The sequence below is a fragment of the Bombus fervidus genome, chromosome 9 (assembly GCF_041682495.2).
Source record: "Bombus fervidus isolate BK054 chromosome 9, iyBomFerv1, whole genome shotgun sequence".
Classification (NCBI taxonomy): domain Eukaryota; kingdom Metazoa; phylum Arthropoda; class Insecta; order Hymenoptera; family Apidae; genus Bombus; species Bombus fervidus.
The window spans coordinates 11816039-11839693 of NC_091525.1; the positions used below are offsets into that span (position 1 = coordinate 11816039).

A 23655-nucleotide genomic window follows, 5' to 3' on the forward strand; every position below is an offset into this window, starting at 1 on the left:
CTGGCTGGCTGACTGGTCGACTCGGTACCCGGTGGTGGGATCCATCGTGTACGAACTACCTCCTTCTACGCGGCTCGATCTCGCTGAAAAGAGCACCGACCCGAGAGATCCCAAGGCGAGGGCTCGCTTATCCGTAAACTGGTTCCCCCTTTGCCGGACACCTTCGGATACGCCATCGACGGAGATCGACCGCCGTCGAGTCGTTTGTTGCCGTTTTACGTACACAAACGCGCAGATTCCTGGACGCGTAGGGACCAGCCACGACCCACCGCGAGAACCGTGTCACGGATGTGGAGCACGCACGCCAGCGGCCGAATGAGCAGCCGCTTGCGGGCGCAATAACTGCGACACGATCCGTCGATGCTATCAGTAACGTCTCGATCATGATTTTTCGCGTCGAGCTATTGATGAGTTTGTCCAATGTTGATAATATTGTTCATAGTGTATGATAGTTATTTGGAATCTTGGTCGTTGATAGAGTATTTTACGGCTGGATTTGATCCATGATGTTTCGAATGCTACTTGGCTGATACTTTGGATCACTTGAACGCTAACTTGGCTATGGTACATTGAACTGTTTTTCAATGTTAATTTATGGATCATAATTTACGGATTATATATTCAGAGGTTTGAAGAATTGTTAGTAGAAGATTCGAGGGATGAATTTGACACGAGAAGATTCGGATGCTAACCGGGTGGTAATTTGAGTCGTTTGAACGTCAACTTGGGGTTACTGTACGCTGCTTGAATATATTGTTCTTGAATATGAATTTATGGATCAGGATATATCGAAGGAAATCTGAAAACATAACCATTTTCCGGGTGTAAATGGTATTCGGCTAACGATCATTATCGCTCATCATCTTTTCACCTACTGATTTTTCGGGCAGAGAGCGTAGAACACGCACGTAGGACGCGTAAACAACAGTTGAAATCGGAACTCGCGGGGAAAACACGATTTATCAATGCCATTTCACGGACTCTTTACTCGTATAATTCGTCGACTCGACCTTTTTATTTCTCGTCAGTTTTCCCGACTTTTCCTCTTGATTCGTTATACCGGCAATTAAAATGAATTCACGAACAAAAGAATGACGCGACACGTGCACGGAAGCGATTCCGTGACTACGGGCAAGCGAGAACTCGAATCGAGGTGAAAAACACGCTAGAAAGCAACGGGCCAGCGTTATATTACGCTCGTAAAGAAAGTAAATATCGCGGCACCGCGTGCCGTAACAAGAAACAATTACGCCAGGAAGAAGGCGTGTGTGACGAAGTGTGCCAAGTTCGAACCCCGTGTGCTCGTGAGACAGTGCAACTTTATGCAGGTGACTTTGTTCACCTGATTTCTTAAAGAAAGAAAAGCTTCGACTTAGGATGTTTCTAAAAAAAGTCCTTTAAAAATTCAAGTCCTGGTCACATAGGTATAATTAATAATCAAAAAACTCGATTACCTAACTTTTGTGGAACTAAAACAATAAATAAATTCCAAATAGAAGATTCATTTCTATTTATACAGAGATAGATAATAGAAATGAAAGATATCTGTCGCGTGTATTAGACATATTTTCCTAGATATTAAAACATTTTTCAGACTCAAAAGAATTATGCTAGAAAGCTGGAGCTAGAATTTCTGCATGTCCGTCTCTAATGATGTATAGTTTTGTATAAGAACAGTTAGTCGTTTTTAACGTTATTGCCGAGATGGAACGATCGCTAAGCGATATCGCGAGTTCATCTTGGGTTTACCTCGTCGAGATCGGATCGGCTAGAGAGAAGGGGAGGGAGCATGCGGAAAAACAACGATATCCGCTTTTCATTCTTGAACCGGGGACGATTCCTGATACAAGTTGTTTTCGCAAACGGCAAACAAGCGATCCATTCACGATCGTTCTTATCGAACAGTAGATCGATGGAAAATTACATCTGTATTTCAAACGTCCAAATTTTCACGTTTTCGCGTTTTCAAACATTAAACTGTTACAATGTTGAAGTACTTAAAATATCAACTACTCTAACTGTTGCAATTATTTGGGCTTGGAACTTTCTAATATTCCCAACTTTCAAATATTCAAATTCGCTAAGATAATCGGTCAACCTTTCAATAAATCACACAGTGAAACTAAATCCCAGCGATAGAATTTTAATTCGATTACCAAGCCAGCGATCGACCTACGAAATCTAAAACGAGCCACTGGAGTATCATTCGCTCTGCAATTTACATTACGAACTTGAAATTGCGTTGGACGCATCGTCAACCGGTCGTTCTATATTTCTTATCCATTTTTCAGCGCCCTGCCGCCGAAAACTCGGACACCGTTCAGAAATGACGAAACCTAAACTAGCCGGAGGCCCGAGCGACGAAACAACCGGCGTTAAAAAAACAACGAAAAGTATGCCGCCGTGGAATCGTATATGGTAACCGATTATTCGACGTCGACTCGATCTTACAGTCCCCGGAAGGTGTTTTGGTACGGACCGTTACATCGAATTCCAATCGGACGATTCGTCAGAACCGGGGGCCGTCTTGCCATCCAGACGGCGTGGGTGACCATTTTTCAAAGAAATCCACTAGTTCAATTTAAAGCCTCATATTGTACTAATTGATATTTTTCGTTACTTGGATATTCGTGCATATTCGTATTCTTATGAAAATGGCTAAGCCCAAGTGGTTTTCGTAAAAAGATATTTGGCTACACCTATTACATAGCATCACGAGTACTATGTTTTAGATATTTTATATTCACCTACATTGTACGTGAATTCTGCGAATTCTTACATCTTTAAACTTCTCCGGTAATGACTATACTACGAATGCTTATGCGAATTTATATCTTTATGAATAGAAATGGAGAAACAGAGCCTAGATTAGGACGTGTTTTATCTAGTGAATGTTGTAACCAATATGGTATGTTTGATTTTATACACTTTTATAGACGCCATAAATTTCTCCATACTGTTTTCATATCACGGATTTCATCGTGATAAGAGACGTAAAACGAAAATTTCCATACTAAAAGTAAAGAAAAGAGAGAGCACAATGTGATAAAATGCAGGCCGACACAGTTATACGTTGAAATGCCATCAGATATGCGGAGGAATATTTCATTTCCAGCATCGATTAATATCTCTGCCAAGACTAACCACGACAATCTAATAGAAAACCGTGTCCAGTACATCTGTCTTTCGGAAATGTCCATTACGCTAAAAGCTCCGCGTTCAATCTCGCGAAATTCGACTAACGAACCAGAATAACCAGAAGGTACATCAATTATAATCTACCAGGTAAAAGTAGGCACACTTTCGTGTCAAAGTCTCATTCATCCAACGCGTACGTAAATACATATACATCATATCGCACTCAACATCTTCTATCGTAGATCTTAGTTCATCGACGAAGAACCGTTCTCCGGAACAGAGCTAGCTAGCTAACAGAAGAGGAATTTAATTCTTCACCTGATCGAACAAAAAATCACGTACAATCACGTGCGATCCCTCGTCGATTTGCATTGCTCGAGCGCCTTTGATATCTACCTGTTTCGTTAACTTTCTCCCAGGTAACCTTGTTCCCTCATTTTTTTTTTCTTCGCACGTTACCGTTCGTATCGGCGATTTAGCGCGACTTGGTTCCGCGGCTCGGTCGACCGTGCCGTACGGGAAATTTCGCTTCCCTCCGCGCCACCCCTTCGGATCCATAAGCGTATCAAGGTCACCATAGCCACTGTTCGATCGAAAGACCATCAACGGCCTTGATTTCGAGTCGTCAATATCAATCAAGGAGATTCGTATAGGCGACGTCGTCCTGTATCGATGGTCGGTCGTTTAAAAGTGAAACTAGGAGCATTTTCACGCGTTCAGATGGTTGACGCGCCACTTGGATCGTAATTCCGGATGAAAGGATCGATAACGACAGTAGAACGGATTCGTCGTCTTTCAGGACTCGCGGTTGCGTCCGCAGAAACGGATCGGAATCGGCGATCGCGACTTCTTTTCAAGATACTCGACAAAAGTAAATAGTAACGTGAGATTAATCGACGACATAAATAAGTTTTAAAATTGCTTCTCTGTAAAAAAGAAAGAAAACAGTGGGAAGTGTGACTTGCCGTGTTCTTTTCTCGCGGTTTTCATAAGAAGAAAGACATTTGAATGATCATAGAAACTGTATTCAGTCAAACCTACATTTAGTACTGATTAATTCTCCATACTCGGGCTACTGTTCGACCACCCTGAAGAATCTGAGGAATCGAGTGTCGCACGTGTAACGGAAATGCGGGATTTCATCGTTCGTACAAACTGGTTTGCAAAATCGGTTGTTTTTGCCATGCAATACGCCATGACTTTCCGTGTTTTCCGTGTATTAGCTGGGGACGGCGGGCCGCTTCCGGTCTTCTGATCGAATGAGGCCACTTGGTCAACAGGTCCGTTCCATCCGATTCTCTGGATCGCGAGTGAGAATCGCATCGAACCGGTTGCCGCGTGCATGCTTGTTCCTCCTTTTCAAGCGTACGAAGAAAAGAAAAAGAGAAAAAATCAAGCGTGATCCTTGCGACAAGATTTTCACGCGATTCGAGTCGCTTGTCACGGGATTGTCGCGCGGAGAAAAGAGGGAAGGGACGCGTGAACCACGTTGAAACGTCCATCGACGTGAAAGAGTCGAATGGAGGAAGAGCTTGCCGTTTGATCGGGACTATTATTACTGTAACTCTATTGCTTCTCCGTTGTCAGTACGTTGGAAATGTTAACGAGAGAAATTGTGTCTTAAGGAAGGGATGGTAATGTAAGCGACAACGCGGAAATTAATATTATCGATGGGACGATTAACACGGCTTTCGATGGCACAATATTTTCTGCTAACTCGAAGGGTGAAACGTAGAGAAATTTTATTCGTAGAATAATTCATCGAGCTACGTTTTACAGAGCTTTCGATGTCAGATTTTAACGTAATGAATTCGAACTTTTAATTGGTCATCTAAAGTTAAATAATTTATTGTAAAAGAAGAGAAGGTGAAGTCTGAATTTTATATTTACATGATTAATCGCGGTATACTTTGCAAAGTTTTTATGGTAGGCTTTAACGTCGTGAATTTAGATTTTTATTTGGCCATGCATTGGAGACTGGCTGTTAATTATTTATGAGTATAGCCTCGGATATTTCAAAAGAGAGGAGTAGCAATAAACTACGAGAAGTCGCGTGCTTCTCTTCGTTTCTCGTACTTACTCAATAACATCGTAATTCATATCAATGTGCAAGATCTATAAAATCAGAAACTGAGTGTCATCTTCTGTACGATGTTAGTAGTGTCGTGACCATATTTTTCAGCCACTTCCGGCTCGAAAAACTTATTATGAGCTGTAGGAATGAAGAAAAAGGGGTAACAAGGTAATGTGATATTTATGGAACGTTGAACAAGACCGCTCTCGAGCGATTTTCCACTGAGAAAGATATTCGATGCTCGATAGAACGATAACGATAGAAGATTTGATTAAACGAACAGATTTTGACAATCTTATAATAAATGTAAACATTAATTCACATGAACGTGATACAAAAATAAAGAATAGAAAAGTTAAACGAGTCAGGTCGATGAATTTCTTCGTCGACCTACTATTCATTATTTTCGTTTCACTATACCTATTAGCTAAGAAAATTGCAATTGACAATGTTGTTGCTCCACCTCTGGTCAAGATTTCATTTTTCATGTCCAATGATCCAATTTTATTGCAATTTCCGTTTCATTGGATCGTTATCGTAATCCAACACACCAAAACAACTACAGAAGCATCGTTATTATCAGAGAAATTGTTTTACGTAAATGGAGACATGTAAATACTTTTGGCGAAATTAATGTTGAAATTTTATTAATGTCGACATTAATATCGAAACAAGATTCAATTTTCTATTTCATTGTCATATAATTTTCTATTATAGATAATACTTATCAAATTGTAAGTAATAATATCAAGTTATGAAATTCGTATAGAAAACGATTCAATTTATTAATAACAACTAATTATATTATAAAGCTAGGCTTACAAACCTCTAACCGACGTACACAATAAATAATAGCACACGTATAACATAAGAATGGTACTTTCCACTGATCATACAAGTATCTACATTCGCACTTAAGTAATATATACAGAACTTAATAGATCAGTTAAAAGTTTCGCCTATTATAACCAAGAACATGGCTGTTCAGCTAGAGCTTGTACACCAGGCTGTTCAAAAATGGCAACGCGTCTCAGCACAATATAATTTCTAATCTAGGAAGAGAGCTTGTGTCGTAAATTTTCATATCGAAAATTTACATACAAATTCTTACGAGTTAGAGTTTCTCAAAAATGTCTTATCTCAAAAACTTTAACGCGATCATATAAAGATAGAAATAGTTACAATCAACGCAAATATCATAATACTATCAGGTCCTTTAACATTAAGAAAGAGAGCGAAGAAAGGTAATGTAAAACAATTTTTCAAAATTAAGTATTTTTACGATTGGTATTGCCGATAGCCTCGATAAGCAAGATCCTGGCCGAAAGATACGCCGCTATCTCTGTGATATCCACTTGCATACTCGAAACCATGGTGGTCATCCTGTACAGGATAAGGATAACTATTGGAATTTTCCTTGTAATGAGGATAAGCTATACCGCTCTGACTATACACTGGTGGATGATAATTCTGCGTGAGTGGCTTGTACAACTTGAAAAATCCAATTAGACCAGGTATCACAATGGCTAAGAAACCGAGGAATTTCTTGAAAGACGCTAGACCCAGGATCAGAGGCAGAAACAGGAGTAACTTCAATTTGAAAAGCTTCAGTACGATGAGCAGTGGAATAAAGAGTTTCTTCAAGTGATGACGAGCTGTTAGGAGAAAAAATGGAGTTAATAATATGCGTAATGATAGTATTATAATGATATAATGTTATATAAATAGTTAATAATAGTACTAATTAATATCGAAGGTGAAAAGGGGATACAATTTTTGTTGGAGATGGACTCACAGAAAAGAGTGTCTTTTTTATTCTCAAGAGTGTCAATTTCGTCGGCAATTTCATCCAAAAACCGTGGAGCGTACACTTCAGTTTCTCCAGTTTCTTCGGAAGGGATGTGCAACTCGATAGCCACGGTTTTCACGAATTTTTCCGCCTTTCTAAGAGCGAATTTCATCAGTTGATCCCATTCAGAGTCGCTAGACCTGAAATGATAAAAGTATTAGTAAAGAGAAATTTTGCATCGTATCGATCTCAGAGGAAACTACGTAAACGTTCTTAGAATAAATTTCACCTTGGTTCCCCAGAATATTCGTACGGCCGACGATTGACTTCCTGTACCACGTCTCTGGACATCCTAACGACCTTTACGTAATCATTCAGGTCGTAATGAGAGTGATCAAAGAAATCGGAGAAATAACTCAAAGCCTGAGATTTGAAACATTCCGCCAGGTCGCCGTTTAAGCAACCTTGATTTATTTTCGCTATGTATGGATCTACATTTCGTCCTGTTCCTAGACCGATCCAGTCGAAAAGCCCTTTACCTTCACGCGTTTTATTGAAAACGACCTGCTCTTGCGGCTCTGGCACGTGGTTCTCTGCAATTATAAATTCAAATATTATTATATAATAATTATAGCGTTGCTATTTTAACAAATAGCTTGCTTCTGAACTTAATTTTACAGATATCTCAACATTGACGGTCACTTTAAACGTGTCACTCTTCTAGCAAACTGACGACAGATATTTCTCAAAATTATATCTATAAATTAATTTATACTTTAATTTTAAAGTAAACATTCTTTATTTCAAATATGAAATATCTTACCGCGCGCTTCGGAGCGCTCATCGGAAGTTCCATCCTCGAAGGTAACCGACAGACAGGGTACCAACAGCGTCAACAACAGCACCAGACCGTGTGTTACCAGCAATTGCACTAGTCGCATGCTTCTCACCTGAATGTTGTACCTGCAGTCACGTTTCTTTATCGACACTAGTTTCACCTGAAACGCTCGTCAAATAATATCCCTCGATACGTCATTCACACGAAACAAAGAACCAAAACGAACAAACGAATTATTGACGGATACCGTAACGCCATTCGCGTTCTGTCAAAATAGCTGCGCCTTGTTCGATTCACAATCAAAAACAAAAACAGACAACGGCGAATAATTTCGAATGAAAAATGGATAGCTATCTCTTACCAGACTCCATCAACCGACTGGATCTCGGCACGACATCGTTTCACGATTTAGTGGAAAAAAGAACACTGGTCGTGATTCACGAACCGCACTCGAGTGTCTGGCAGAGACCAACTTCGATCGTAACCGCGCGGTAGATATCGAAGTGCCGTTACCTCGACGGACCAATCCGGAGTCCTGGTTCAAAGGAACCGGGTCCATAACCTTGTATTCCGGTCGCGCGTCCATAGTATTTGTTACGCCGATCACGCACTCTCTTTGATCGAGCGCCAAATTTTCTACTCATCAAACGTAATTATGATTCATTTTTTATTCGACTCTACGAAACCTTTGTTGTTTTACAAATAATTGCGTATTTGTAAAATATACAGCGAACGATATGCTATTTCTTGATCGTTAGGGATTAATCTTCGTTAGATCTTGACATTTCGTGGGATTTTGCAAGATGCAACTTTGAAGACTTGACTCGTATATCGATATTACAACCCTTAATCTATGTAAACGTTACATCTTCTTAGAATTCCAATTACATAATAATCTAACTCCATACGAATTTTACGCGCGATCATCAGACTACGGGATTTATACAAATTTATATTTTTATAAAAAGCCAAAAGAATAGAACCTACGTAAAGATACGTTTTTAGTCCGCAACCCAGTGACCACAAAGTTTCACCGACGAAACAAATTTCAACAATTCATTCCATTATTTTAAACCAAACCACTTTCCGTTTACTAAACCGGTACAAAAATATTAACCTTATCACGAAGCTACCGCAACGGTCATACTTCAACCGCAATAACAAAATTGCACTGCCAAATTAATATCATTCTGGAAGAGACTACGCAAATTACAGTCGCGAGCGCGATTCTCACCTTTTCGACGCAGATACAGGATAGAACGAGATTACAGCTAATAACACCGGAGGATGAACTTAGAGCAATGCGATGCATCCGCTCGAGTCTGATCACTTCATTTATATGAAGGAGCGTTCGTACGGGGTACAGTGAAAGGGGAAGGATGTGGGTTGACGGGGGAGCAGAGGGAAAAAAAAGACGTAAAAAAATCAAAAGTGAAAGTGGTCCCCGGATATAGGACCGGAACCGGGCGGTTTTGAACAAAGAGGGACGAGCAAGAGCGACGAACGAAACAGAGTCGTTGGACTTTCCTTCGTAATCCATGATCGAGCGTGCGTCATCGCTCTGCTCCTTTCGTTTTCTCTCGTGTCCAGCGCACGCGTACATAGTACGCGTGTTTGTGTTTTCTGTTTGACGGTCATCCTTTCTTGGAACCATTCTACAGGTAACAGCTTCCTCGAGGTTCTGCGGCAAGTAAAATTTCACCAAGACTGTAATACAATTTTTTAGGTTATCGATTGCGCACGTGGAACGTCTAGTTTACGTAACTCTGTCGTTTATAGCGAATAGAACAATTTCTAGAAGAGAAAGAAAAGATCGTAGCGCATTCACAGCGTTTTATTGACGCACTGTACAAGAATTGATTGCGTTGACCCGCGTCGGATCGAGTCTCTGATCCTGATCGAATAAATAAATAGACAGTAACGGTGCGTGAGCGTTCATACGCCTCGCACTATTAATTAATAAATTAAGAACCACGATTCCTCGTGGCTAATAAATAAATATCTAAGTCCGCGGAGCGTGGACCGACGCACATTGGAATTAGGTAGGAATTACAGAGACGTCGTGGTCTCAAGTTCCGCGTCGCACAATCATTCGATATGTTATTGAAATTAAACCGCTAAATCGCGAATGACTGCGTTTCATTGATGGAAAATCGAGGCGTCGTCGACGTCGCGACACCACGATTTTCCATGATTACTCGACTAAATACTATCGAGCATCCCTATATAGAAATTCGAACCTGACATTTCGAAACATCGAATTCCACGAATACACGGCCATAAAATCCTTTCTTGGTAAATCGTGCGTGTCTCTAATCGCGTATTATTTGTCGGACCTACTTCTGACCATGGTAAGTCGACTATTACGTAAGAACGTAACATTCGAATACCGGTAATGATATACAGCGATCCAGCTATCATGTACCGTTATCACGGTCAACCTAATGATTGCCATTTGTTTCCTTCGTTGTCAGTCTTCTGACCGATTAATTGCGTGAAATTGTTTCGCATTAAGCATCTTCGATCTTGTTTGGACTATTGAGTACGTAATTGCCCGAGTAACAATATATGTCGTCGTGTACAGAGATAAGCAGGTACAGAGATAGCGATCTTTGAGCCTTGCTGAGTGATCTTTTGAATATTCTGAACAGCAAGGAACCTGAAAATATATGTAAGAAGGCCGTGTGTAATTAGGCGCTACAGCGACCTCGCGGAGATCTCAACGTCCGCATAGGAAACGCTCTCCGAACTACTCTTTTGTTAAACCCATAAATATCAAAAGTTTCGATATTCAGATTCCATTTAAATTAATCGAAACCTTTTATGATTTAAAACTTCTAAAATTTAATACAATTTAACGAGTTATTAAATACCCAGATTACGTACTCGGTGAATAAATGATCGAACTATGGAGCCAAAGAATAAAAATTCATAGTTGAAGTAAATTCACCGATTTCCTAACTTACTATTATACCTACTATTCAGACTATTTTCAAGAACTGTACCCTGCAACTTATAATCGCTACAGAAACTCGCTCAAAGTACTCGATACCTGTATACCAAAGTACAACCAACGACGATCAACGAATCACAGGTAACCGAATAAAAACACGATTTGGTTTCGATCGGTCATTCAGTCCTAGGATTGAATCCTCGCTGTTCTATCTTCTTTCTTATAACTTCCTCGCGTGGACGAGCTTGTCGATGTCCTGGTAGGTAGCCAACATCGCCTGATTTTGCCTGAGAGTTTGATCCTCTCGTGCAATTGCGCAATTCGCGTACGCATCTTCGCATTTCACGCCATCTTGTCCGTCTTTCGCGGCCTTCATGTACCGGAAGAACCTCAAGACATCGGGATTGTCGCTGCTGGGTCTTCTTAATTCGTTCAGCTCTCTGGACAGCTGCGCTGAGACCAGATTCGAATACGGTGCGTACCTGGCGGGGCTTCGGTACATCGCACAAACGGCGTATTCTCTGCAACCCTCCGTCGTGTGGCCCAGACGAGAGAACACGGCATCCAGGCGAGATAACAGAGGTGAGTAGAATGGATCGTAGTTAGTTAGCAGCAGCGAACTCGTTGGAATTTCATGGAACACCTGCTCGTTTTTTACGAGAACTTTTGTGAGAATTTTGATACATGAAAATTGTATTTTCGTAAAACAATGTAAATAGACTGGATAAAATGTTGATTATTACCATATATCGTAAGTCGAAATTTGAAGATTTAAGATCTGAATGACAATTTGTGAAAATGAGATCTTCGATGGATATAACGTTAACGATTAATTGAACTGGGAAATTTGTTGGAAGAATTTTGAATAGGTAAAATATCGACAACAGTATGGGTACAAAGAAGGTTGAGAGTTGTTGAAGAAAAATAACGAAATCATCAGTGAATGTAATATTATAATAGTTGATGATTTATCGAACTAGAAAATTTGTTAGAAAAAGAGACATTACCTTAAAGTCTTGCTTCTTAGAAAGTCCATGAGCAGCAACGTGCCGAGTGTAATAACGATCAGCAACAGCATTGGCGTGGGTTATTCTTGGATCGACGAAGGAATATCTCGACGCGATTTCTGGACTCTTCTGAGACTGCATCATACTTTCATCGTACATTACAGAGGCTGGTAATGTTCCTACCGGCTGTCGCGTCAGGTAGTCATCGTTGTACAAATCGGAATTATCCTTGAACTCGAAATTTTCTTCTGGCTGCGCCGTGGTATGCGATGATTGCGCGAACGATGAAACTCCTACAAAACAAATTGGATCAATATCCGGATTTTTCTCAATTCGACCACGAAACAAAACAAACAGATAAACTAAATCTGTTATCGCACGTTTCAGTTACCAATTTAAGATGATTACTATAAGTGAAACACTTTGGATATCTAGAATTACAGAATCACATTGTCAATTAAAGTTAGTGGTACAAGTACGTACCTTTACCGACGATATTACCGATACTTCCGATGATACTGGGCAGGAAAAGCGCCAGTAGGACACTCTTAATGATCTGTACGCCAAAGATCAAAGGTAGCAGCAGCTTCTTCAGGCCAAATGCTAGAAAACCAAGTCCGAATCCTGTTAAAAAGGTACTCTTTCCCTGAAAGATGGCTGAAAGCAAAAGTACCAGCAAATTAAAGCCTTGCGGTTAGTCCTGTAAGCCATGCTGCAGCCAGCATATATGTATATATATATCTCTCTCTTTCTCACTCGCCTTCTCAGTTACTTCACACAGTGGCAGACATAAGATCTCTTTCTGAAAAATCATTCAACATACATGTAAGGTATTTCTCGAATTGCCACGGCGATCTTAAATGAATACAATTACGCCAGGTTGGTGATTGTCGCGAATGAAGCCGAATCTTTGGTTTTGCCAATCAGCGGTGAACCAGCTAACCGTCTTTTTTAGCATGTTTTAGCGAGAAGCCAATCAGTGATGTGTGAGAAGCGTATCGTCGACGCGCGATAGCGGTGTTGTCCGTTCGTTTCGTTACGCGACTCTTCGCCCTGTTGGCGCCAGGGTAGCGTGTATTTTCGTGTATTGCGTGTAACGTTTCTCGAAAAGCGTGCTTGGGCCTTGATCGCAGTGTCATTTGGTCGAAACCAGTCTTCCGACTTTGGACAAAACCTGAATCGGCGGTTTGGAGATTCAGGTGTAAAAATTAATGAACCGAAAGCAGGTTTCTACCTTCTGACAAGTCAAACGTTTACTCTTCTCTTCCGTCGTTTCTTTCACTTCTCGTGATTCTTGTTTTGGGAAAGTTGACTTGAAAAACCACGCAAACATGCCTACTTTCTAGACGGTGTTGGCCATCCAATCCATTTGTAAAGGAATTTTTCAACGTGTCCACAAAGGAACACTATAGGCAGACACCGCATGATACGCCCACCTTTCGTTTCATACAGATACGTAATATCGTATAGGAGTGAACGCGAGCAACTACAATCAAGACCCAGTTTTACCAGCTCGGACGCGTTCCACGGCTCCTCAGCGAGCGGGAAACGCAGCGACAAGCAAACGAAATCGGTCCGCGGAAAAGGCAACAACGTTCATAGCAACATAAAACAATGATCCTGCGAAACCCGCGGATGCGCCGTTGGTGCGAGCGGAGATTACGAAAGCGTGACACGAACACGTTCCGTAGACTCACCGTTGAAGAAGGTTCTAGCTTTTCTACCGGGTATTAAGTCCTGGCTCAGACGTATCTTTACTACGTGTTCTCTTGCGAACCGGCGAACTTTATCGAGTAGGCTTGCGTCCGGCCGGTCGTTACCTTTTTCGTCTTTCCTGCCGATGACGTCCCGATTTCTTATGATCTGCACCGAGTCGGTCACGTTGTACGTGTCGATCCTGGAAAACCTGTCGAACAGATCGGACAGATCCTTTCGCGCGCAAGGCGTCGTCTCGTTGTCCTGGCAACTCGTCGACTCCAACGGAAACGCTGTAGCGTTCTCCATTCGCGTCGCCTCGATCTGATACTGTGATCTATCGTCCATCTGTATCATCTGATTAATGTTCGTGTCGAGTTTCGAAGGTTTACCGGGCATCGTGTGCGGATGCTGATCGAACTCGTCACTGCCGAACGACACCTCGTTTTCGATAGAATCCGCTTGTACTGGATGGTCGGTCTCGTTCAAGGCCGCCACGTGGTCCTCGACCCCGACCGTCAATCGGAGCCACGCGACCGCCAAGATGAGCAAGATCACGCCGTCTCTCGATCCACCCATGTTCCCCCGACTTGGAACTTGTCTCGCACGATTCTCTCTTTCTCTATCTCCCTTTCTATCTCTCTCTCTCTCACACACTAACTCTCTCTCTTTCTCTCTTGACTAGCTTCTCTTGTTGCCGAAAGATAACTGCATCTCGGTCCGCGACGTTCGCTCGATGTCTCCTGAAATAATAAAAGCAACGCGATCTCGTACAACGGATCTCTGAACTGAGGTAGCGGAGACGTATGACAGATGGTATCTCAATCGAGTAAACGTCAATCGAGTAAGTATAATTACCGTGAACGAGTTCTTCTCGGAAATCAAGAAGCTTAATTGGTAGTCGGGGATTCACGGTCCTCTGACTTCTTGGTTCCCAAAATGATCGTTCGTTTAAAATCACACCAGATACACGAAACTGTCTATTCTCACTGTTATGACACGTAAATGACATGAAAGTGTGCAACCAACTTTGGAATCGTCTTCTGGAAATATCGAAGAATTCTTGGAGAACGTGTAGGTTTAGATATTTTGTTTAGAATCGAACACTGTAAAGACCTTGGTGAACGATGAAGACGTCGGAATGGTACGCGACCGTCGACTCGATACTACTGCCGAGCCTCCGTAGCATCGCCTCGGCTGATCCGATCTGGGTTACCCGGCCATCCGTCTGTTCGTCCCTCTGTCCGTTCCTTTCTACCTTCGTTCGTTCATTCGTTGGTTGCGCTCCCGCCACAAACGCTTCGTCTCTTTCTCTCTGGCACGTAGACGGTCGTCGTTCTCCTCTGATTCAAATCCAGTCGAATTCGACGCGGGTCTAACGACCGCCGGACCGATTTCACCGGTTGGAATTTCGGCTGATGACGCTCCATCTGAACCATTCTTTACTTTTTTTTTTCTTCGGTCCAGAAATCAAAGTACGTATTAATTGTGATTTCAATTCGAATTTTTGACTCTAGTTTTGTAATGATGCGACATAACGTCGTAACCAGACTACGGATAGTTGCGCTGTTCTTATGAAAATAACTAAAGGATCTAGGGAGAAATGTGTTTCGCCTATTAAAAATTTAGCAAGCACTGTACTTTGAATATTTTATTATGTATTATCCTATATCCTTAAATATTATCACCTGTAGATATATAGACATCCGCAATCTTATTATAACGATAGCGTTTTCTTACTTATTTTATGCAAATCATAATAGCGTTACAAATGGCTGAGTTTTACTTGTTAGCAAACGTATTAATAGAGAAATGTCTATTCGTAAATTCGACTGATTGTATCGTGAAAAGTTTCATTCCTTCTTTCTTTTTTCTGTTTCTGAAATATAGGGTTAAAAAATACTTTCCTTGTTCCTCGACGCACTGCAAAAATAATATTAAAAACTAAGTTCAGTTAAATTTGGTTAAGGAGTTTCCCTGTTTATCTGTTTATCATTGTGTAATAACAAGGATGAGAATATTTCATTTTTATCGTTATCATATCTGCCAGTTTGTAATCGATTCGTGAACGAATCACCGAACTCTGACGAATAATTAAAAATATTTCGATAGATAAAAGGTGGTGCGATCTACACAAGAGTAACGATTATGCTTGTCAGAGTTTCGACGTCAAATGCAAGGAGAAATTTAATCGGATTCGACAAACGCATGACACCAAAGCTCGCGCGGAAAGCTCGTCGTGGAAAATCACCGGTATTCTACTCGTGTGTCCCCAGTGTCGTTGCACCATCGACATAAATATTAACACGCGTATTTTCAGATACAAGTAGGCCGCTAATCCGGTTTCGACTTTATTTTGCTTCCTGTCGAAAAGATCGCGCAGAGAAAAACCGCAAACATCTTGCATCCAGAAGCCAGCGTTCTCATCACGCGCTCGTTTGAAGTAGTACTCGAGAGAGCGTTGTTCGATACGAACGTGGAAAAAATCGTAAACGTTAATGACGTTAATCAGGAGAAAAGGGTGTCTCGTGTGTAAGCCCAAACAGCCAGGACACGAATACACCGAGCACACTTTTACGGGCGATTTCACTGTGGCCGCGTCCCGAATTCCCGGACGGTTCGGTTATTCCTCGAAATCGATGATCGTACTCGCGTGTTTCACTTCGAGCCAAGGAAAATTCGATTGAACGCGTGGCAAGAATTTTAATCTCAGAAAATAGATTCGATCGTGTGGATTGTATCTAGAAAGCAAAATGTGTTTAGCATAATGGAACGAAGAGGTTTGAGTTAGATGGATATCGGAGTGTTTGAAGTCTTGGTGTGATAATTAGACAACGGTGTACGACAAAAGATATGTAAGAAACGAATGAAATATGGAAATGTCATTAACTCGTTAAGAGTCAGTAGTTACCTTACGACTATAATTCATTAACAAGCTGGAGGCATCGGTTCGATTTCTTAATCATTATCATGAGCTGGTTCGATGACACAGCTGCGTCTAACCGGTAAAAATATTCATGTTCAGAACAGGGTCACGATAAAATACATCGTTCCCTTTTTCGTTTTCAAGAATTTCACGCCTACGACTGTCATCCGAAGATTGTGATGGTTTGGATTAAATTTCTGATCGATTTAATCGTTTGAAGATATCAAGCGAAGAGAAAGGATCCACGCGACGGAACTACGTTTGTCTATGTTTATATTATGTCGTAAGAGAGAGAGAACGATAGACTAAACCAGTTAAATTTTGTCTAAACGCTTCTCGTTATTCAAAGTAATTTTTATTATCCATTTGAGTCTTAAATGCTATTCAAGATTAAATAAATTTCATAGATACTCGCTTCCGTGGAATTGAGAATTGAAACGGGTTATTAACCTTCTAGAAATCGTCTTAAAAACTTATTAATGAACTGCTTCGTAGTTTTGACAAGTCTTGATGAATAATTCAATAACTTTTGAAAGAAACGAAAGAGGTAGAACATCGACGTGTTGGCAAGTTCCAATTCGAAATAACTCAAGAGAAAATTATATTGTTGTTGCGACTATATCTTAGACTAATTGTACGTTACAAACGCGTGTCTGCTTATCGGACCTGCAGCGAACTCTACTAATCCAATTTTGTAAGAAAAAGTTCGAAAAATGTAAGTATTGTAAGAGAGAAAGAGTCAACCGGTTTTAGAAAGTGCTCCATCATTTGCTCTCTATCGATCAGATTCCTCCATGTAGCTTTTACATGCGCGCATCAATCTTCCATAATCGTTTCCTTAAAAACGAAACGAAAGATCTCTTGAACCGTTGCGTTAAGGTTAAATGCTTTTCAGATTCCTTAGATTCTCTTACAAATTCTTGAGAATTAATATCCAAGCAAACGTGCACGTAACAGCACACCCTGCTCATCAAATATCAAATTTACATTATCTTTGTCTTCATTTTATTATTATATCTTATTATTTATCTTAAATATCAATTTTCTGCCGAGTTATTCGATTTATTAGATACCGAAGTTAAGCGAATTTCTACACAGCCTGACATTCTCCGTTCGAAATAGAATTGAATATCTGTCGCAAACAGAGATTTCACTATCTTACTCTCTATACGTGAAATGAATACAGAATTCACCTCGACGCTTCTTATTTCACATTCTATCGTTCTTATCGATTCACTCGAATCTACGCTTACTTTTCATTCCAACTTCTAATTGCCTCAGACTCTGTTCCTCTTTCTTACTCGCTCCAAATTACGATTACTCCAAAACTCTGCTCGCTCTTCCTCTAGCTTCGATCTACATCAACAACAAACGCAACCCTCTCGATCATCGATTCGCGTATCGATTAATTCAACGCCATTCGAACCAACTTATGGTATATCGAACATCGGGAGTACACATAGCGCATGCCGTTATGTTAATACTCCGTTCCCTGTCGGTTGCAACGTAACGGTCGAGTTACAACGAGTGCAGGCTGCGTGTCGGCTATATCTCGCACTGATCGCAGGCCCAACTGTTTCAATGTATTGACTGAATTATTGTTATTAAATACAGCGAATGGTTAAGTGCTATCGCGTGCAACGATCGGGGCGCGATACTCGCCCGCGGATTTGTCGAGCGCGAGGACAGCCGCGCCACATTCGCCTCGAACTCGTATGTGGCCCTATAACGGTCTTCCTGATCGTGCATGCGTGCATGGGTCAGCACGCGCGTGCGGAAGCACGCGTCACACGCCGGAGCGACCGTCCAAATCTGTCAGTAGGTCATTCGTAAGGGGAACCGCCGCGCCTGCTTTAAGTTTCCAATGACCTTGACCGTCGCCGTTCACCTGCATCGATAGATCGACCATCGCCCGACTCCATTTCGCACTGGAAGATTGGAAGAGGACAATTTTTAGAAGCTCGTGAAACAATTGGAGGTATTTTTACTATTTCAACGAGTAATGGCAACTACGTGTGTATATTTCTTGGAGAACGTTGAAAATGCACGAATGACTTTTAGCCTGCGTTAAGTATTACATATTTAGCGATGATCGTAACGAAGGAAAGATTTCTGGAGACGGTCGACGTCATTTTATGCTGGAAAGAAGCATCGCGCGAAATCAGTCTGCATCTGCGAGTGTGAACTTTTAGTAGAACGCTTACTGTTCCGGAATCAGAGATCATTGTCATACCGAGACATGCCCTTACAATTACGGTAATAAACAATGCACGGCCACTCCTGCATGGATAAGAAATTCCTAGCTTTAAGATAGATTTTTCCAAACATGTGCTATTACATGCTAAAGGAACAGTGTGAAACATGTAGTCTATCTATCTTATCCTATCTTAAAGGAAATAATAAATCTATCATCGTCGATGCGGTATAATTTTACATCAATTATTTCAACAGCATTCTCGTTTCTTTATACGTAATTTTATTTTACCAAAAGTTATCTACTATCTGGTCGCTGACGACCGCTCGCTACTATACAAACTACGCGTCTGTACATTCTCGAGCAGGCCACACGCTTCAACCCCGCCCTCCGATTATTAGCCCGGAAGTGATCAGCGTTGACATCACGCGAGACGTTGTTGTTCGCGAATTCGATTTTATTAGATCACGGTACACAAATATTCACGGACGACGTTGGAAGCTCGCGTGCTACGCAACAATACTCGCGAACAGTTTCTGCAGTTTGCAGAAGAAAATCATCAGACGCGTGTTCGTGAGTTCGACGTTTACGTACGGCGATGCTCGTTACCAATTTTGTAACGGTAGCGAGCATGGCGTGTGAAAGTCATTTCGCGACGAGGAACGCACTCGATGATCATTGCTAAATACAACTCGTTTGTAGTTTGTCGCCTCGTAATTAGGATGTTTAGGAATGAAGAAAGGGGATTAGCGAGTCGTGAGAAGAAAACCGCAAATGCGTAGAGAACACAGTCGAAAGTTGCTAAGAGAAGAAAGCGGAAGGTGCACGATCGTAGTTCATCCGTTTGAGTTTCGATGCAATGGCAAGTTGAAGTTGATCGGTGATGTTTTTCCGTGCTCCCTAATTTCATCCATAGGGGTTGCGATAACCCTGGAATCCCATGTAAGGAGAGTTTACTGAGGCGTAATCGCTTCTGTGAGACCATGGCTCCTCTTGACCGTATCCTGATGAAAATAACAAAAAAAAAAAATTGTATAGACACTGAGATATTTCATAGTAATTTAAAATAATTTAAAACAATTTCCCCATATTTTATATACTTGGAGATACTTTGAAATATTGTATAATAATTCGGAATAATTTAAAGCGATTCTCGACTCTCCCCAATAAATAATTCGTTCAAATAGAAAATTTCGGAGCGATTGAAATTTCGTCTCGGTAGAAAAGTTCAAAGTGACGATAACGCGACTATTGCTCGACAGTGCTTATGGAAGAGCGATCGTCATACTCGAGTAACACTCAAATTTTTCATATCTCAAGAAACACGTGCAATTATTGAAATTACTACTATCAATGAGCTATCGGAATGCTTTCTATTCGACAATTCCACGTTTAGGAATCATCGAGTGTTATATAACTGTAGTTGATTGACAGGGAGAGAAATATTGTGTCATCGAGCATTGGCTCAACGTATATTGACGATACGTCGATCGTCTCGGTTATATAATCGTCTCTTATAATCGGTTCTTACAACCGATGTAATTTTCATCGCTTTGAATTAAGGAAGCGTGACACAAAAAAATATAGTCGTGTTCATTTACCTGTTGGATAATCGACGGGTGTATCAGCGGCCGTACCCCACATGTGATAAGGGTAACCCTGGTAATGTGAATTGGCGAGTTTGCAAATCTTCAGACGCGCCAATAACGAGGGAACGATGATGGAAGCTAGCACTAGTAGCTTCTTGATGAAATGAACACTGAGGAAAATGGGTAGAAGCAACAGTTTCACTTTCAGTAGGTTTAATAGGATTAGAAGAGGAAGGATTATGGAGGATTTCTTCTTCAGAAGTCTCCAGTTATCTAGATAAAACGATCAATATCATCGATATGAAAATTGATAAAGAATTTATTCGCGAGCCAGTATTTCAAAAATATTTCGGAGATTCACTAATGCAACTAACTGCAATGCTGGTGAAACGTCGAAATACACGTTTCTCAAAAACGCGGTTTACGTTCGAGAGACTCAGTTCTGAAAATTAAGAATATAATTACCAGCAGGATATTTTCTGCTCTTCATTTCAATGAGTTCATCCTCGTCCATGATCATAGGCGCGCTACCAAAACTCCTACCAGTGGCAGAGTTGTCGACCGTGTAAACCAACGCTCGTTTCGTCAGCAGATCCTCCAAGCAGTCCCTGACGAAGTTCAAGGCCTCGACCGCATCGGTTTTGAACACACGTGACTGTGGTAACTTTGGGAGTATCGGTTGTCCAGATATTGATGGGATTCTCACAATACGCAGGGAACCATAGCTGTATTCCTAATAAAAATGAAAATAATTAATTATAATTTTATCAGATTGTTTGTAATTTTATTGCGGTTTTACGTCGTCCGATGTTACGAGATGCGAAAATCTGTGTTTGAAATTAAGTGTACATATAGGCCACGACTGTACGATTCGATTACCGACAGCGTTAATTAAAAAGTAAAAGTTGACGAAAGTAACGTGGGTACAACGTGTATGTGGATACTCTCGCTGTTGCACGAACACGAATGATAATAATGGTTTGCGGCGAAATCGTTACGGATTTCAATCAGTTACACGCTACTTCCACTAATTTTCCTCGAAAAGTGTCTTTACCCGTACAACAAAGCACCTTGTGGAAAAGATTGTTTCATTTTTACGACAAGTTTCGAAATAACGAGTACAATGCTGCTTAACATCGCGGACTTGTATTTGGAGCTATGTAGTGCATGACAATTCTTAGAAGATAATCGTATGTTCAAATTTCTATCCATTTGTAATCTGGTAAGATACTTAAGAAAATAAAGACCGCTGTATCACTGTCATACCTTCTCCCTCACAATGTCATGAAGCCACCTGGCAACTTTGTATTTCCCGCAAGTGATTATATCTTTGCGCAGGCTGCAGTCTACTCGAGATCTCTCGACAAACGTGTTGGTTGAATTATCAAACGCCAATACAGAGGCGTGCTTGGAAAAACAATAAAAAGTCACTAACAAAACGTAGCTAATTCTCTCGAACCAGCCCAACTTCCAATCGTCTTGTATACACTTCATGATTCTGCGAATGAAAATCCAAAACAAAACAAAGATCGTCAACGCAACGATCCTCTCTATCCCGAACTTATACAGGAATTTTTTCGATGAACTTTTATTTTCATAATTGTATTCACGAGATGAAGAAACAGATGAATGGAGGTACGTGAGCACCACGCCTCGTTTACGCAGACTAGATGACAAGATTAAGTCCACAAGCTCTCTGACGATAGTTACGAGGTGTCCTGACCATTTATATGTAGTACATTTAGGTCGGTGGGGATACCGGTCCATGGCTTAGATAATCCTGCACAGAGACTTGATTCTTCGCGTTGTAATGTTTGAAAAGGCAATGGCGAATCCGGCGAACGGTGCTCATAATGAAACTGACTATCACGATTAATCAGAAACGTAATTAAAACGTAGAGTAATTTCAGCAAATTCTCTGATAATTGGTCATTATAGTACCAGTAAACGACTTCGTTCGTAGTTGCAGAGATATTCGCCAAAGTATGAAACTTAAGCAAAGTTGCATCTACGAATCTTTGACTGCTACTGATTCGATCTAACTAATTAGCGTTATATATAGCAATCATAGACATTTGCATCCCACGACTTCTGCGACTTCTTCTCGATGTAACCTACTGCTTCGGTTTAACGCATCTATCATGTGACGAGAAAGGAGATACACTGTTGCACATGGTTGGGTGTTCCCGACCAGCCTCTTTCCGAGACCGGTTAGTACCCTTCGTCGTTGAAGCAGAGGTTTTGTTAAACGTTTTCAGTCGAATTACGATTGAGCACACGTATCTTTGAAAGACTGGGTTAATGAAGTGGGAAAATTGAAATAAGATACGCACAGGAACATTTGACACTAGACTTGGCGGCTAAAAATGTTAATTTTATCCGAAAGAAATAAGAATGAAATAATTTCTATGACTTCGTATATACTTTACAAAAAATAACTCAAATCAGCAAAGATATATTGTTACAAATCTACAAGCTTTCTATGACAAATGAGAGGTTGAAAGACAAGAAAATAAAAAAAATTTACCTTCGATGGTAAAAAAGAATAAATTGCAACATTTATCACGATGTTTGACGATCTGCAAGGAGAGCAGGCAAAGGTTTTGCCTACTTTCTCGTTGCTTTTTGATACTTACTTCTGATTATCTAACTGGTCGTAATGAGTGACATAGTTTTCTTAACTGTCAGTAACATTCTCGAAAACTCGTCTCAATTTTATGACGGTTGTCGAACGAATTGTCCAAACAAGAACTACGAGATCCAGTAAACAAAAAGAAAGCAAACAGGCGAAAATGGTGCTAATAACTCTAGTTTTGGTATCACACTCGAATATCTTCACAACGTTACATGTATATACAGAACTTATAAGGTAATTAGATTCTTCCCTTTTACCTTTTATCGAAAGAAGCGTAACGTTTTCATTTACATATAATTTACATGTACTACTTTTCAAAGTATTTCAAGTTTATATGTATCGTATGAATGTCACGTATGTTTTAATTGGATCAAGTTGATTTATTAATGAGACCAGATAATTACCTATATTTATATTATATATTATAATTAATACGTGTAACTAATATTTCTTTCCTGATCAACTGTGACTATTTACATAACTGATTTATAAGATTTCAAATGCAGAACATAACGGCCACTCATGGTATCATTTATCTTAGGAAATATTCTCGGTCTACTTTGATCTAACTTTTAAATTTGGGGTTAGTTAAAATATAAAAGGACGTATATCGTTTCAATTTTATGGTAAGATTTTTCTTAGATCAATTTAGAGACGAATTCTTCTTTTAACGATAAACACGATAATATAACAATATAGACTATAAAACATCCACATTTGGAAAAAATGTAAGTTAATCGTAAATAATTTTTAAACTGCCATATATACAATTATTCGTGATACATATAATTCAATGTTCCGATAGGTCTCAATGGTG

The 23655-nt window shown here is 40.5% G+C and overlaps 4 protein-coding genes across 7 annotated transcripts in view; all 4 read right to left on the reverse strand.

The window, feature by feature from the left end:
* The window catches only part of Osi6 (DUF1676 domain-containing protein Osi6), a 133427-nt gene that overhangs the window by 15963 nt on the left and 93809 nt on the right, over window positions 1-23655 (reverse strand). The window lies entirely within an intron of this gene.
* Window positions 5994-9501, reverse strand: Osi2 (DUF1676 domain-containing protein Osi2). Of its 2 annotated transcripts, none has more exons than XM_072010214.1 (5): window positions 9074-9501; window positions 7825-7964; window positions 7291-7594; window positions 7008-7201; window positions 5994-6867 (listed from the first exon to the last, which is right to left on the reverse strand). In XM_072010214.1, the coding sequence occupies exons 2-5, from the start codon at window positions 7940-7942 to the stop codon at window positions 6491-6493; spliced, it is 993 nt and encodes a 330-aa protein (XP_071866315.1). In that variant the 5' UTR covers window positions 7943-7964; window positions 9074-9501; the 3' UTR covers window positions 5994-6490. The 2 variants fall into 2 exon arrangements, with proteins under 2 accessions (XP_071866315.1, XP_071866313.1); XM_072010212.1 differs by lacking the exon at window positions 9074-9501 and adding an exon at window positions 8201-8489.
* Osi24 (Protein) lies at window positions 9653-14679 on the reverse strand. 3 transcript variants are annotated; one of them, XM_072010211.1, is made up of 5 exons: window positions 14353-14679; window positions 13620-14237; window positions 12283-12456; window positions 11800-12092; window positions 9653-11435 (listed from the first exon to the last, which is right to left on the reverse strand). In XM_072010211.1, exons 2-5 carry the CDS (start codon window positions 14071-14073, stop codon window positions 11013-11015), a joined length of 1344 nt encoding a protein of 447 aa, XP_071866312.1. In that variant the 5' UTR covers window positions 14074-14237; window positions 14353-14679; the 3' UTR covers window positions 9653-11012. The 3 variants fall into 3 exon arrangements, with proteins under 3 accessions (XP_071866312.1, XP_071866311.1, XP_071866310.1); XM_072010210.1 differs by having other exon boundaries at window positions 12283-12402; window positions 13497-14237; XM_072010209.1 differs by having other exon boundaries at window positions 13497-14237.
* On the reverse strand, window positions 18929-22010 carry LOC139990808 (uncharacterized). The gene is made up of 4 exons (XM_072010327.1): window positions 21470-22010; window positions 20669-20936; window positions 20216-20476; window positions 18929-19618 (listed from the first exon to the last, which is right to left on the reverse strand). Exons 1-4 carry the CDS (start codon window positions 21968-21970, stop codon window positions 19521-19523), a joined length of 1128 nt encoding a protein of 375 aa, XP_071866428.1. The 5' UTR covers window positions 21971-22010; the 3' UTR covers window positions 18929-19520.